The sequence below is a fragment of the Bombus impatiens genome, unplaced genomic scaffold (assembly GCF_000188095.3).
Source record: "Bombus impatiens unplaced genomic scaffold, BIMP_2.2 scf_0665, whole genome shotgun sequence".
NCBI lineage: Eukaryota > Metazoa > Arthropoda > Insecta > Hymenoptera > Apidae > Bombus > Bombus impatiens.
In genome coordinates, this window is record NT_177084.1 from 1,160,892 (window position 1) to 1,174,448 (window position 13,557).

At 34.7% G+C, this 13,557-nt stretch overlaps 1 protein-coding gene across 8 annotated transcripts in view; it reads left to right on the forward strand.

Annotated features, from left to right (window-relative positions):
- The window catches only part of LOC100747656, a 148,544-nt gene that overhangs the window by 101,868 nt on the left and 33,119 nt on the right, over positions 1–13,557 (forward strand). For all 8 annotated transcript variants that reach the window (XM_033322748.1, XM_033322750.1, XM_012389800.3 and 5 more), the window contains exons 6-9: positions 1,261–1,400; positions 11,889–12,060; positions 12,191–12,317; positions 12,758–12,838. In XM_033322748.1, the coding sequence (XP_033178639.1) occupies positions 1,261–1,400; positions 11,889–12,060; positions 12,191–12,317; positions 12,758–12,838 (520 nt within the window). The remainder of the gene's footprint in view (positions 1–1,260; positions 1,401–11,888; positions 12,061–12,190; positions 12,318–12,757; positions 12,839–13,557) is intronic.

The window sequence follows — 13,557 nt, forward strand, 5'->3', positions numbered from 1 at the left end:
TACCGGGTTGGAATTTCTCTGATTTTTCTTTGATTCCAACGAGCGGTTCGACACAAGCCCGGAATAAATCTAGGCCAGAGTTCGTGAATGCTTTATGACGCGGAAACACCACTCCAGAAGCGAATCTGCTCTCCTCCTAGCTGTCCGTCTGTGTGTGTTTTTATAGGTGTGTGTGTGTGTCTCCTTCGAGTAAATAAGTGGCTCGTCTACCTAGTTTCTCCATCGAGAGAGCGTAAACCACTCTCCTTCCTCCTCCTCCTCCTCTTCTTCATTTTTCTCTTTCACAGGGTATTTTAAACGAATCCTCGATCGCGAGTAAATTAAATAACGCGCAATTAAGTGACACGCGAACCTCATAGTCGAGTTCCTTGTCATCGGAACTCGATTCAGTAGTTTTCATATCGATTTCCAGAGAGAAATGGTTACTGTGTTTATTCGAGTTGACTACGGATGTTGGCGCGTTCGTGAGAAATTCTCAATATCTGTCGTTTAATCAGGAAAATTAATATTGTCGCCATTGGTGGATAAATAAACTAAATAATTAATAAAATTATTACTATTGCTTAATTAGAAAAATCGAATTTTCTAGGAGAACTTGAATGTTTGGACGTTTAACACGTATAACACGTTTAGGGGTGGAAGAGGATATCGCGAGATAACATGAAATAATATCGATCGATATACCGTGGAGTAAATTTTATGCATTTCATGGATCGATGCAAGAGAACTGTTGCATTACACGTTTCTTTCTCGGAGTTTTCCTCCAACTAACAAAATTATTCATACAACTAAAACATATTTATACATTCACATTGAATTGAAAACGTGATATCATTTTATTCGAACGTTTCTTATTCTCGTCTTATTTCGTACATTTATTTCTATTAGGCCACGTATAAGAAGAATATTATTGACAAGCAACTGTTGCATATTATAACTCGATATTTCTGGCAAACAAATCTCGAATTATTTTTACATCTTCGCCTTGCTACATGATTCTAAGTTAGTTATATGATAAAGCTGTTGGGAAATGGGATATTGGATCCGATGATTTTCCGGAGTTAATCAGAAATGATTATGGTAGAGGTACACATGTCGATGTCAAAACACACAGCCGCGTTAATTAGAAGCTTGGAGCAACGAGTCCTCGCTACATTCGAGCGTTTAGATAATTAGACACGTGACGCGTTTACACGATGACTGCATCAGAGAAACCTGTTCCTTCGACTAATTCGATCGATGTTGATTTTGCTGTTTCAGTTGGACAGGTTCAAAGAGCCGCCGGCGTATGGGCCGATGTGCGATCTGCTCTGGTCGGATCCATTGGAGGATTTCGGCAACGAGAAGAACGCCGAACATTTCTCTCACAACAGCGTTAGGGGTTGTTCATACTTTTACAGGTAAATACACGGCTACTTTACACGTAGATTAATTATTATATTAAAATATAATACACAATATAGCAATATGCAAAATAATACATTGCTTTCTAGTTAGAGCTAGAAAGAAATTTTAAGGTAAAATTGACGATGAACGAAAGTTTACGATTTTTCTAGAACGATACTTTTTCACGTTATTGTAATGATGTAGTACTATAGATTATGTAATTACATAATTTTCTTTACAAATAATCTCACCCTTACGCATATAGTAACATATAAAATGATCTATTTTCCTTTCGTTGTAATTAATGAAAAATCTTACAAAACAAATGGATAATGAACGATTTCAACTAAATATTTTTCCAGCACCATATTATTCTCATCGCTCTTTTACTCTACTTGTTTGAGTAGAAATGTACATGTATATTAGTATGAGTATATATTTTTATATTAACAAATACCAACACATTAATAAGTATAAAAAGAAATAACGAGTATATATTTTTCTATTAATATCTACTTTTCTACGTAGAATAGCGGGGAAAGAATGATCCACTGAGAGATGATTTTATATATTTTTCACAACTTGGGTCATATCGTACAATTCATTGTTAGGTGTATCTTTTTCGTGAATTTTTTAATAACGAATTTTTAATTTGCTTTTTGGCTACGCGACTTTATTTCATTAATCTCTCAAAACCATAAAACGTCAGACTATGACTTTGCTAGGCGACGTTAAAAACAACCTAGCTCTTTTCATCCCTTATAGAACATTCCCGTCGCTTTTCTGTCCCTGGGAAAATCTCTCACAGCCTTTCACGTTTCTCTTCCACTTTCCCTCGTCCCTTGATCCTATTCAGCGAATAATTAGCCAGCCGTTTGTTCGTCGCGAACTCGAAAGCGATCGTGGAACACCAAACGAGTCGGCTTTACAGCAAATTCCGTGTCAACGCCCTCGTCGGCTGACGACATTTTCATTTTTATTTTACCTTGCTTTATTTTCTATATTTTTCAAAGAAATTAGTAACCAAGCCGTTGATATTTATGAATTTATGGAACGTTTAAAGCTAAGAAAATGCATAGAACACGCAGTGTATGAAAAATATAGGAGGTCTGAAATATAGTATTTTATTAATTATAACTAAACTTTTATTTTATTAATTATAACTAAACTTTTTATCCATTTAAAGGTGCAAAAACATATTAAACAAATAAAGAAATTTCCACTATGATATTTAAAAATACTAAGGAAATATAGAATATTTGCAATGTGAAAAAATGTCAAATTATATAAATATTTCCGCTCTAATTACGTGTAATATTTAAATTACGTACTAATTAGGTTCATAGAGATATAAATTGCCGTAAACGTCAACACTGTATCAATTTTTTTTTTTTTTTTTTTACTGATTGTTAAAGCGATCAAATAAAATTTGAGTGGCGGTTCCTTTGACCGAGCTCGATGGAAGTTTTTAGAAGTATCAGGAATTCTTTCTGCCACAACATGCGGAAAATCTACTAAGAAAATCGGCGATATAATTCTGACAGGGACAAAGGAAACTTTTGGATCACATTTTATATCTTTTTAAATTCTTTTGTGTCCCGTTGATAAATGAATGGACAAGAACGAGCGAGAAATTCCACTGGCTGTTGGCGTTTAAATATTAGCATTTTAATAAAGAAGATGAACGACGTTTTTTTTCTACTTTAAAGTAGATCAGCGTTTTATAAGTAGACGCGGGCATCGAAATAGTAATGGACGATAGAAATAACGTAATTGACGACCACACATTGTACCTTTATATTTCATGAAAAATCGATGTATCCGAGTCGAACAATTTTTCGCGAGTGCTGCTTGTGATTTCCTACTCGTTTATTTCCGCTTCCGAATCTCGTATATTATCGTATTGCTGCGAATCATTGTTTGCGATTTAATTAAAAGTTTGTAGAAAGTTTCTGAAAACTTTCGAAAAAATACATTTAACTTTTCCGCAATATTCGATTTAAAAAGTTTCATTCTTTTAATTTTTACTTTTCCTGTTAGATAGGACGACGACTTGGAATTTCAAAAGTATAACACTCGCAGATATTGCAAATGATCGGTTCATGAAAGTAGAATGTACAATAGAATATAACATTTTTATTAAATTTTTCCATTCTGAATATCTGCATGTACGCTTGAGCAGACAACAGGACGCGACGTGACGTTTCAATCAAACGTGTCTCTTCGAATTTCGACTTAAATGAAATTCCTGATGTAACCTCCTCTCATTGAATTTTCGCCATGATGTTGAAAGCTACGTGTTTACCAAACTATTACACCCTTGACATATAATTTGTTTTGTAACTATGCCTATCCAACTTTGTAATGTGTTTGCTTCCAAAATACCTTGGCTACAAATATGAATATGAATGACCAAGATACTAGTATTAACTGCGTGGTTCAATTCATTGTTCAAGTAACAAGATATTGTAATAAATCGCTCACTAGTTTTATCCTATATTTAACACGAAAGTTATTTACTTACTATATTCCTTCGTTCACACTAATTTCTCAATTTTGGTTAATATAATAATTTACATAAAGTTAGACGAACAAAATAAACAACTATGAAGGTATAATTTTAAATTTAAATTTCCAAACCAATCATTTGACCGTGTCTGGTAAGGTTAGTGTTAATTACCCAATATCTAGTACGTAAATTATGATTTTCATATAAGCATTATTCACTTAAACAATCGTTGAACGACGCAATCTTCAATGCGAATATTTACTCAAAAACTATTTATCTCGTGGTAGATGGTAAAATCACAAGTAGCACGATGACGAATTTTCCAGTCGGCCTGGCTAAACGCGTGCCTTTCCATCGAAGCTCCAATAATTACACGACGACTGATTAGCGTTGTTTACGAACTACGATTTAACTAGGGCACGTTCGGTCTCCGCCGGCAATTAGCCTGGCTAATGAAGGGCAATTGTGTTTCGTTTAAATTCGTTCGCGGCACACAAAGTTGCTTTAGTCGCGAAATCCCAGCCGGTTGTCTGACCATGCGTCGACTCGTTCTACTGAAAGCCATCCGCTGTTCTACATTGGCGTCCTCGATAAAGTACATAATTGACGCGAATTTCGGGACAAACCACCATCTATCGACGTACATTCGAAAATAATATTGCTCGTTCGTTCGAAAATATCGGCTACCCGACGCACATACTAAATTATACAATACGATCTGGCTGGACAAATTTGACTCTCTCTCTCTCTCTCTCTCTATCTCTCTCTTTGTCTCTCTCTCCCTCTCTCTCAAGAATCAAACTGGCTGATTTTATTTCTTATGAATTTCATAGTTTTATTGCATACAGTGAGATTCAAAAATAACAATTCCCACATATTTTATATCTTTTCAATCAATTTGCAATTTATGCAACATATGTGTAAGAGTTGCTGCATGAATTTCGGGTCTTTAAGGTGCATACTCGCTTTTGACACTTATCGTAGATACCTTCATATGTACATTTATCTTCGGAAGACATACGTACGTGATAATAGATTTTTAAATAAATTTAAGAAAGTAGTGTTCGTAACATCGTCGCTTTTGTCTAGTTCTTTCAATGATTTTAACATGGTTGCTGAATGGTTTACTTGTTAAGTGACATTTTCGTGAATTTTTAGGTGTATCGAGACTTTGGATGTTCCGAGACACTATGTATGATTTTGGATTAAAATTAATTGACGTTTGAAGATCTTTATGGAATTTCTCCCTTTTTTCTTCCTTTTTAGGAAGTTAATTTAAGAAAATTATTTTGCAGAAGATTTCTCCGAATCCGGACATGGTTAACAGCGTTCCGAATGCTGTTACGACAGCCAGCATCGCTGGCGTCTACGTTGAACACGACCGGTGTGTTCGTGTAAACAAATTAAGCGCTAGACGTCAGTCGACTGACCTTTTTCGCGCTCCTATAACTGACGTGGCCAAGGGCCGCGAGAAACGTTCGAGCCAAGGTAAAGGCAAGGCCGCAAACTACCTTTAAGCACCGTTCACAACGACCGCAGTGACCAATTAAACCACTGAAAAGTCACACTGATTAACTGCATAAATTATAAAAGTAAAGAATTTACACATTTATAGTTATTCGCGCCACTTCTCTCAAACAAATATCTTTATAGAAATAAGTCATTCGCTCTTTGAACGTTCAGATACTAATTACGCTAATTACGCAAATGTTAAAATCGAATATTTATCAAATGTGAAATTCATTAGTTTCACTTGTGAAATATCAATTCCAATTAGGTATGATGATGAAAAATAACCATATGATTTCATATTCATATTCCTATAAATCTCATATTAATTCGTGAAAATAATATTCGTAATTAAATTATCAAAGGTATAACATTTTTCTGTTAACGAAGGGCCTATTTTGGTTTAATATCGAAATTCAAGTCACACAGGGTTTTATGATGGATTCTACATAGCTCATTATTTCAGGTACCGCGATGCGTCATTAATTATGGGCGATACGAGCGGATTTATGAGAGCACTGAATCGTTGTTCGCCATTAAAACTACGAGCGCGTCGTTTCATACAAATTGCACATTCGCCGGAAGCTGATGGCCCTGTGGGATAGTTATCGTGCTAAAAGCCACTGCTTCGTGACATTCGTTTCCACATATAATTGCCAAAGATTTTTAACAATTCCTTTTTCTTTCCTAATCTCGCCATTCACGAAATTTATTTCCAACTTCAACTATGATCTTCGATCTTGCATAATTTCTACTTGAAAAATAGCTGAATTGAAACGTTAGAACTGCGAGTAAAGTAGACTTTTATTTTTACTACTTCTAACAAATTGAAATACTCTTTGCTGTTTATCATTTTTTGGATTATCTTAAAAAACGAAAATACTGCTTGCGATGAAGATATAAAATAAGCAATTGAAGGTAAATAGTACGAATAATTACCATTGTATGGTCATTGACAAGTTCGCTAACTAAAAATAAATGAGACTTCTAAATTTTCACTCGATGACTCTGATATAAAAATTGGAGAAGAGAGTGTACAACATTTCTGTTCAATAATATCATTATTAATATTTATGAAATGTTCAGTGCGGATAATATAGCAGTTACTTTAATAAAATTACTTTATCAACTTACACTCAATGATTTTCTCTGTAATCCCATTTACATTTGAAACAAAAATATACAATGTCCCAGTACACTGATAGAGAGATTACGCACAGCTATAGCAACGAAAATTGAATAATTTCGAATTTTAATCCCGTTTAATTCCGTGTACATCGATCCTCGAATCGTCATCCATATTCATAATGATAAATTTACTTAAAAAGAAAAACAAACTGGCGACGACAACAACAATATAAATACCAGGAATTATCCGTACAACGCGCCAGAATAAAACATATTAACACATCGTTGACCGGCTATTTTACGCAAAAAACTAACGCGTGCTATTTTATATAAAATCGAACAACTCAACTTTATGCACGAGAGACACGAATTCACCCGTGACCGGTCAACAATGTGTTAACGCGCTCGATCAAGCTTATTAACTAATTGATTCGTCCGCGATCCGTTTCTCTCTTTCCGCCCCGGATCGCTCGCGCGAGCGTGGACGATCGATTCGCGAGATGACCCCCGTCAGATGCTGACGATTTATCGGCCGCATTATAATTTATAAACGCTCTTGGCCCGTGCCTCTGTTATCGTGCTCGATCGCCGGATAAAATTACTCCGCCGCGAGAGGGGCGAGTGTGCGAGAGGGAAAAAGTCGGACAAAGACGGCGAGAAGAAGAGAGAAGGAGTTATCGTGAAATTTCGCGTGCTGCCTCGCGTGCGGCTTGCAGCAAACCCCAGTAAAATTGTCGAGAACGTTTTAAGCCTCCCTTGCACCGTACTTCCGGCCAACCTTCGAACCAATTTCACGTACGTGGATCCGTCGATGGCGCGATGCTGTCGTACTAATCTACTTTGAGTTTCGTTTAAATAATTCCAATGTTTCGAATCGTTTACAGTCCGTTTTTGAGGTCTAGGACATTTCTGAGAAATTTTGAGAAATGGTCTGCTGGTGTTGGATGGTTTTTTTTTTCATTTCTTCCGACGATTTTTTATTCGTTTCTGGTTCAACAGAGAAGTCTTTTGATGACGTTGAAATAGGAAATTTTGGATAAATTTTATAAAAATTTGAAAGGGAACACTTCTACCCTCAGACAATGTCTTCGCTCTTTCTCGGTTCTTCTTTCGCGATTGAATTTTTGAAAACAGGAAATTGTTGATGGATTTTTAGAAAATTTCGAAGGGCAGACCTCTCCTAGTGTTAAGCAATATTTTCATTTTCTCTGGCAAATTTCTGTTCGTCTCCGGTTCTTCTTCTTTCGAGACTCGATTCTTGAAAATGGGATATTTTGAATGAATTGTGTAGAAAATCGAAAGGGAAAACACCCAACGCTAATCTAATCTTCGTCTTTTCTTTTCCTTTTTTTAAGTAGGTTCGGATAATGAACATAATAAATATAAGAGTATGTATAAAAATGAATAGAGAAATATATATTAGGATAAATATAGAATCATAAGAAAATAAAAAGTAGGATTTCCACATTGTTAGGTCAGCTTCTGCATTCTCGTCGCTCTAATGCGAAACGCAAGAAACTCTCGTTCGAGGTTTTACAACGGACCAACAATAGTTTTGGCAATGGAAGCGATCGTAAAAGCTGACTCTAGAATTTCCGCTAAAATTAAATGCGTTTTCGGTGTAAACGGTGTGCCACGATAAATCATCGTGTCATAGACTGGCGATAAAACGCGCAATATTTTGCCCATGACACAATTCCATCGAATCTGACAGTCGACAGATAGTTCGCGCTCGTCGAAAAGCTGTCGTGCTTTCCTATTGGATACGAGGCTGTTGCACCCGTGTAATTCTCTCTGTACTCGATTTCGTCGAATTTCGATCGATATAAATTATATTTCAACTGGTTCGCGACGTTTTTGTAAAGTCGCCACAGACTTTGTGTAGTCTCAATTCTACCAGCTTTCTACTCAGCCAAAATAGCTATGGTTTCCTACAATTTTGCATCTACGAACGATACGAAGAGTTTAAATTAATAAAAATGAATAGGAATGTTCACGTTTAAAATTTAGATTTTGAAGATTTTGAAAATGTCCAACTTTTAGCAACCTCGAGTCTGTAATAAATGTTTACTATTGGAGTAAGTATTGACAAATTTGGTAAATGGTAAACCAAATTTGATACTTTGACTGATTTGATACTTGACATTTTGATAAATTTCGTAAATTTCACCTGATACCTTTTTTCATCAAATTCTTCATATTATATATTTGTAATTTATATTCTCTTTGTTACATATGAAACATCGAATTAAACAATCTTTTAGTAAGGCTCGCCTAACAGACCTATACCTTAGACACAATGAGAGAAGAGAGAAAGTGAGTGTTTCGTCCAAGATTTGCTAGTATGGACTCTTCAGTAAGTTAAACAATCTTTTAACGATCGCGTAACTTTTTCCAACTTTTGAGCAAATTCTATAGCCGATAATGCAATGACCTTGAAGCAGAAATTTAAGTTCTGTACATACTGTTTAACATAATTCGGTAATCTTCAGAGAAACTCGGCCATAAACCGACTAATTAGCGAGGCAAGGTAATCGAAAAGGTTGTCACGCGTTTCACGTGACCCGTACGAACGAATGAAGGTCACTGCGTTTACAAGGGTGAAATAGAACGGGGAGAAGAAGTAGGATAGACGGTTCACACGCGAGCTTTTTACGAGTCTGCCTTTCGAGATCCTACGACGACGCGGAGGTGCACCAGCCATCTCGAACGATTTCTTTATAGCGCCACGGCCATTACGGGATTACCATCGTACTGTTCGTGTTGTACTCAGTAAAGAATCCCGCGAATATTATCATCGCAACGAAGCGTGCTTGCCTATTTTATATCGCAAGAGTTGCGAGCAATTTTTCATCACCCTTCTTCGTCCTACCGAACTTCCTCTTTAACCGTGTCGTTAATGGAAATTTACTATTATTCTTGCCTCGAATATTATTCTCTCTTTTAACGCTCGGTGTAATTTGCATTTTTTGCAATTATCGCGTGCCTCTGGAAAGCCCCTTTGCCCTGGCCAGCCATATTCAACATCTTATCGTAGTTAATTTATGTTCAATAGGTTAAATATTTACTAGAGCGTACACGGGGGCTTAGAAATTGCGCGTGTTGCAGGAAACCTTCTGAAATTTCATTCGCACTATTACGAGACTTGGCCATCATGATTGTATTGGGAAAGTTTCGAACAAATTTGAAAATATTCGTATATGTAAATAAAAAGATGAATACGTGAATATGTGAACATGCTTCGTACGATCTACGTACGAACATGATCTAGATGTAGATAAAAAATATTTGTAAAATTTGGAACGAGATTGGAAATACTCGTATACGAAGAAATTATAAGATATTTGGCATAGCAAAGGTAACAAAAGTATTTAAACAGTCGATAATTCATTATATTAATAAATTTCAATATTCTATAGGGTTATACCTAACACTTGTTACATGCTTCAGCTGGCTGTAATATGTACTTCCTGATTCTTTAATAAGTATTGCAATAAATATTTTGTAATGTCTAAAAATTATGAGATATTTGGTATAGCAAAGATAAGAAAAGTATTTAAACAGTCGATAATTCATTATATTAATAAATTTCAATATTCTATAGGGTTATACCTAACACTTGTTACATGCTTCAGCTGGCTGTAATATGTACTTCCTGATTCTTTAATAAGTATTGCAATAAATATTTTGTAATATCTATATATATTTTTCAGATTGATTAGGTTTAGGGTCAGGTTTTAAATTTCATCAACCTATTTTGCTAATTACAGTGCTAATGAAATTTCTGAATGTTCTACATAATATGTAGAATATGGACGTAGAAGTTTTGTAAATGTTCAAACATCTTGTTGAGTGTATCTCTATCAAATTAAGCTTTGATACAAAGGAATCCATTTTATGTATTAAATGGTAGAAGGAATGGAACCAGTAGAACTGGAAAAGATTAAAATAGTAATTATGATAATTATGACTCTATAGTAACAAAAATGTGAAATATGCAAATCTTCATAATTTACAGCTTTTACACGTCGACCAGCCTGTGCATCGACCAAACTAAAAAAAACTTTAGAGGGAGAATTTTATTTTCTCCTTTTCTTTCCCCTGTTACTTTCACCACCTTCATAAATATGTAGAACCTTTTTCTACCACTCTCACTTGAAATCAACCTAAATAGAATTCCATTTACGTGATCGGAGAAAGAATTCATATGTCTGCAGTTCATATAATAGAAAATCACTGATTCTCCCAATAACCTATGGCTTCTCGATCAAATAATAGGAATTCGTGTTCAGTTAAGTGGATTCAATCATCAGCGGTTCACTTAATTCGATGTTAATACAAATTTAGTTTCGATGCATGAAATTCGGATAATTTGAAGATCTATTATCATGAGTACCTTTGGTCGTTCTATAAACTATTCCAAGCAATCGATAAATAAAACAGGATCATATCGCGATGTTTTCCGAAATTTTATCGCCTTTTGTTTACGAAAAGAAATTTTCATTGCGAACAATGAGGAGGAAGAATTTTTGACAGATTTTGCAACATATAAATATCATGTTATATCATATCACTTTTTGTAGTTTTATATTTTATATTTTTAAAATTTCATATTTTATCTTTTATCATCTGTTTGGATTTGTACATTATCGAAATTTAAGCGCTGCGAGAATATAAGTAGCAAACGCATAGAGAATAAGACTTATAAGAGGTACGTACATTCTTATGTTAAGTTTAAGTTGTAGATTTTAAGTCTAAATGTTAAGTACGAGAGATGATAAACTTGATTGTTGGAAAAGTAGATCGTAAGGATAAACCAAAGAGAAATGTAACTGGAAGGCTATCTCGGAGGGGAAGGAGGACCATGAAAGATAAATAGAGAATAAATCTTACATTTTATATTCAATACAATTCATATTTTTCGCGATTTTCTTCGAAATTCTATAGCCGATCTTAAAGAGGAGTTTTGTACCTGGAGAATTTGGCAAACAGCAGGAAACATTTCTATCGAGTTGAATTTTTGATAAATTTAACATATTCTATAGACATTTCCCATTTTTGTTTTTTGAATTCTGTCGCTGTGAAGGAAAATATTGTATGTAAAAGGAAAATTTGATTTCAGAAAACAATACGATTTGAGGAAACAATACGAGAGAAAAGATTTCTATTGAGTCGAATCTTTGGTAGATTCGATGTGTTCTACAACGATTGCGCGAATTGAATTCTGAATTCTATCGCTTTGTGTGTGTGTATGTATGAATGTAAAAAGAAATTTTGTATTTCGCAAGACAGGAGAACAATTTTCACATATTTTTCGAGATACAAAGTGAATTAATTTGTTTGTTTGTTGTCGCAGTTATGCGGCGTGCTGTGATTTTCTGCAAAACAACAACCTGCTCAGCATCATAAGGGCGCACGAGGCTCAGGATGCGGGCTATCGCATGTACCGCAAATCTCAGACGACGGGTTTCCCGTCGCTAATCACCATCTTCAGCGCGCCCAACTACCTCGACGTTTACAACAACAAGGTGAGACGTCGACTACTTGAAAATTCTATAAAAAAAAAAAAGAAAATTGTACGGTTGACCGTAGAGTATTTCGTGGAGAATTTATTTTGTATAACATTTAAAAATAAATTTTTCTTGTTTACAATTGCAGGCAGCTGTACTGAAATACGAGAACAACGTGATGAACATCAGGCAGTTCAATTGTTCACCGCATCCCTATTGGTTGCCCAATTTCATGGACGTTTTCACGTGGTCTTTGCCATTTGTAGGTGAAAAAGGTAAATGAATGATGTATATCAGAAAATTAAATAATTATCCATACCAAATGCCAATTATACTTGAGCAATGCTTATTATGCCCCATTATAGCTAATCCTCCACAGTGAGAATATTTAATGCATATATTTAATAAAATTAAATAATAATCTAATATGATATATCAATTATTAAGAATATTAATTACACGACTAATTCTTCATAATTAAGATTAATTTTCTGGTATTCGTATTAAAAAATTAAATAATCCATATAACATATAATATTTAATTAATATGTCGTTTAATTATTATACGTAGTTTCATTCGCCTTGTAAAAAATGATCATTTTCAAAGAAACTTCTCAAATTTTTTAATATATTTTAGTATATAATTATCGTATATAATTTAATCAATTGAACTGTCGCTATTAATTATTCCGCGCTTTGTCTCTCAATTTCACAGTCACAGAGATGTTGGTGAACGTGTTGAGCATCTGCTCGGACGACGAGCTCATGAGCGACGGAGACGATGGGCTCGAAGAAGGTAATGTCCACTATCACATTGCTCGCCCCCGTTCTTCTTTTAATACGACCACGTTTCTTGCAGAGATTCTTCTTTCTCTCTCTATCTATTTACCTTTACATATTTATATAAATATTCTTCTTCTTATTTCTTTCAAATCGATATCCACTGGTCCCTCTTACATCGTGATCAGAGTGATCCCATTTGTGCGGCACGTTTGATGCTTGAACGATTAACCGATTGAGGGGAATGTTTATGTTTCCAATTCCCATTGCCGTATTTTTCCCCCTATTTTTGTTAAGAAAAATACGCAAAAGATATTATCTTTCTATTAAAAAAGCAAGAAGTGTTATCTTCAATATTATTATTATTCTTTTTTTTTTTAATATCGTTATTACGAAATAAGAATTGTAGAAAAATATGCTTCTACGATTTTTCTTTTTCTTTTCTTTTTCTTTTTTGATGCATTTTTTATCTCATTAGTTTTTGAGTTAATTCAAAGAAACAACAACTTGAAAGAAAGAATGATTTTAACTTAGACTTTTAGTTCCGACTATTTATCGGTGAAATCTAACGTGCTCTAGACACGATTTAAGAGAGGCCATGTTGAACGCTCGGGAACGCGAGGATTCATCTCTTTACCATGCGTTAAAGTCTCAATAGCGAGATAACGAGAGTGACGCGTGGTTCCCTTGATCTTTCATTCCTCTTTTTTTTTTTTTTTTTTTTTTTTTGGGGGG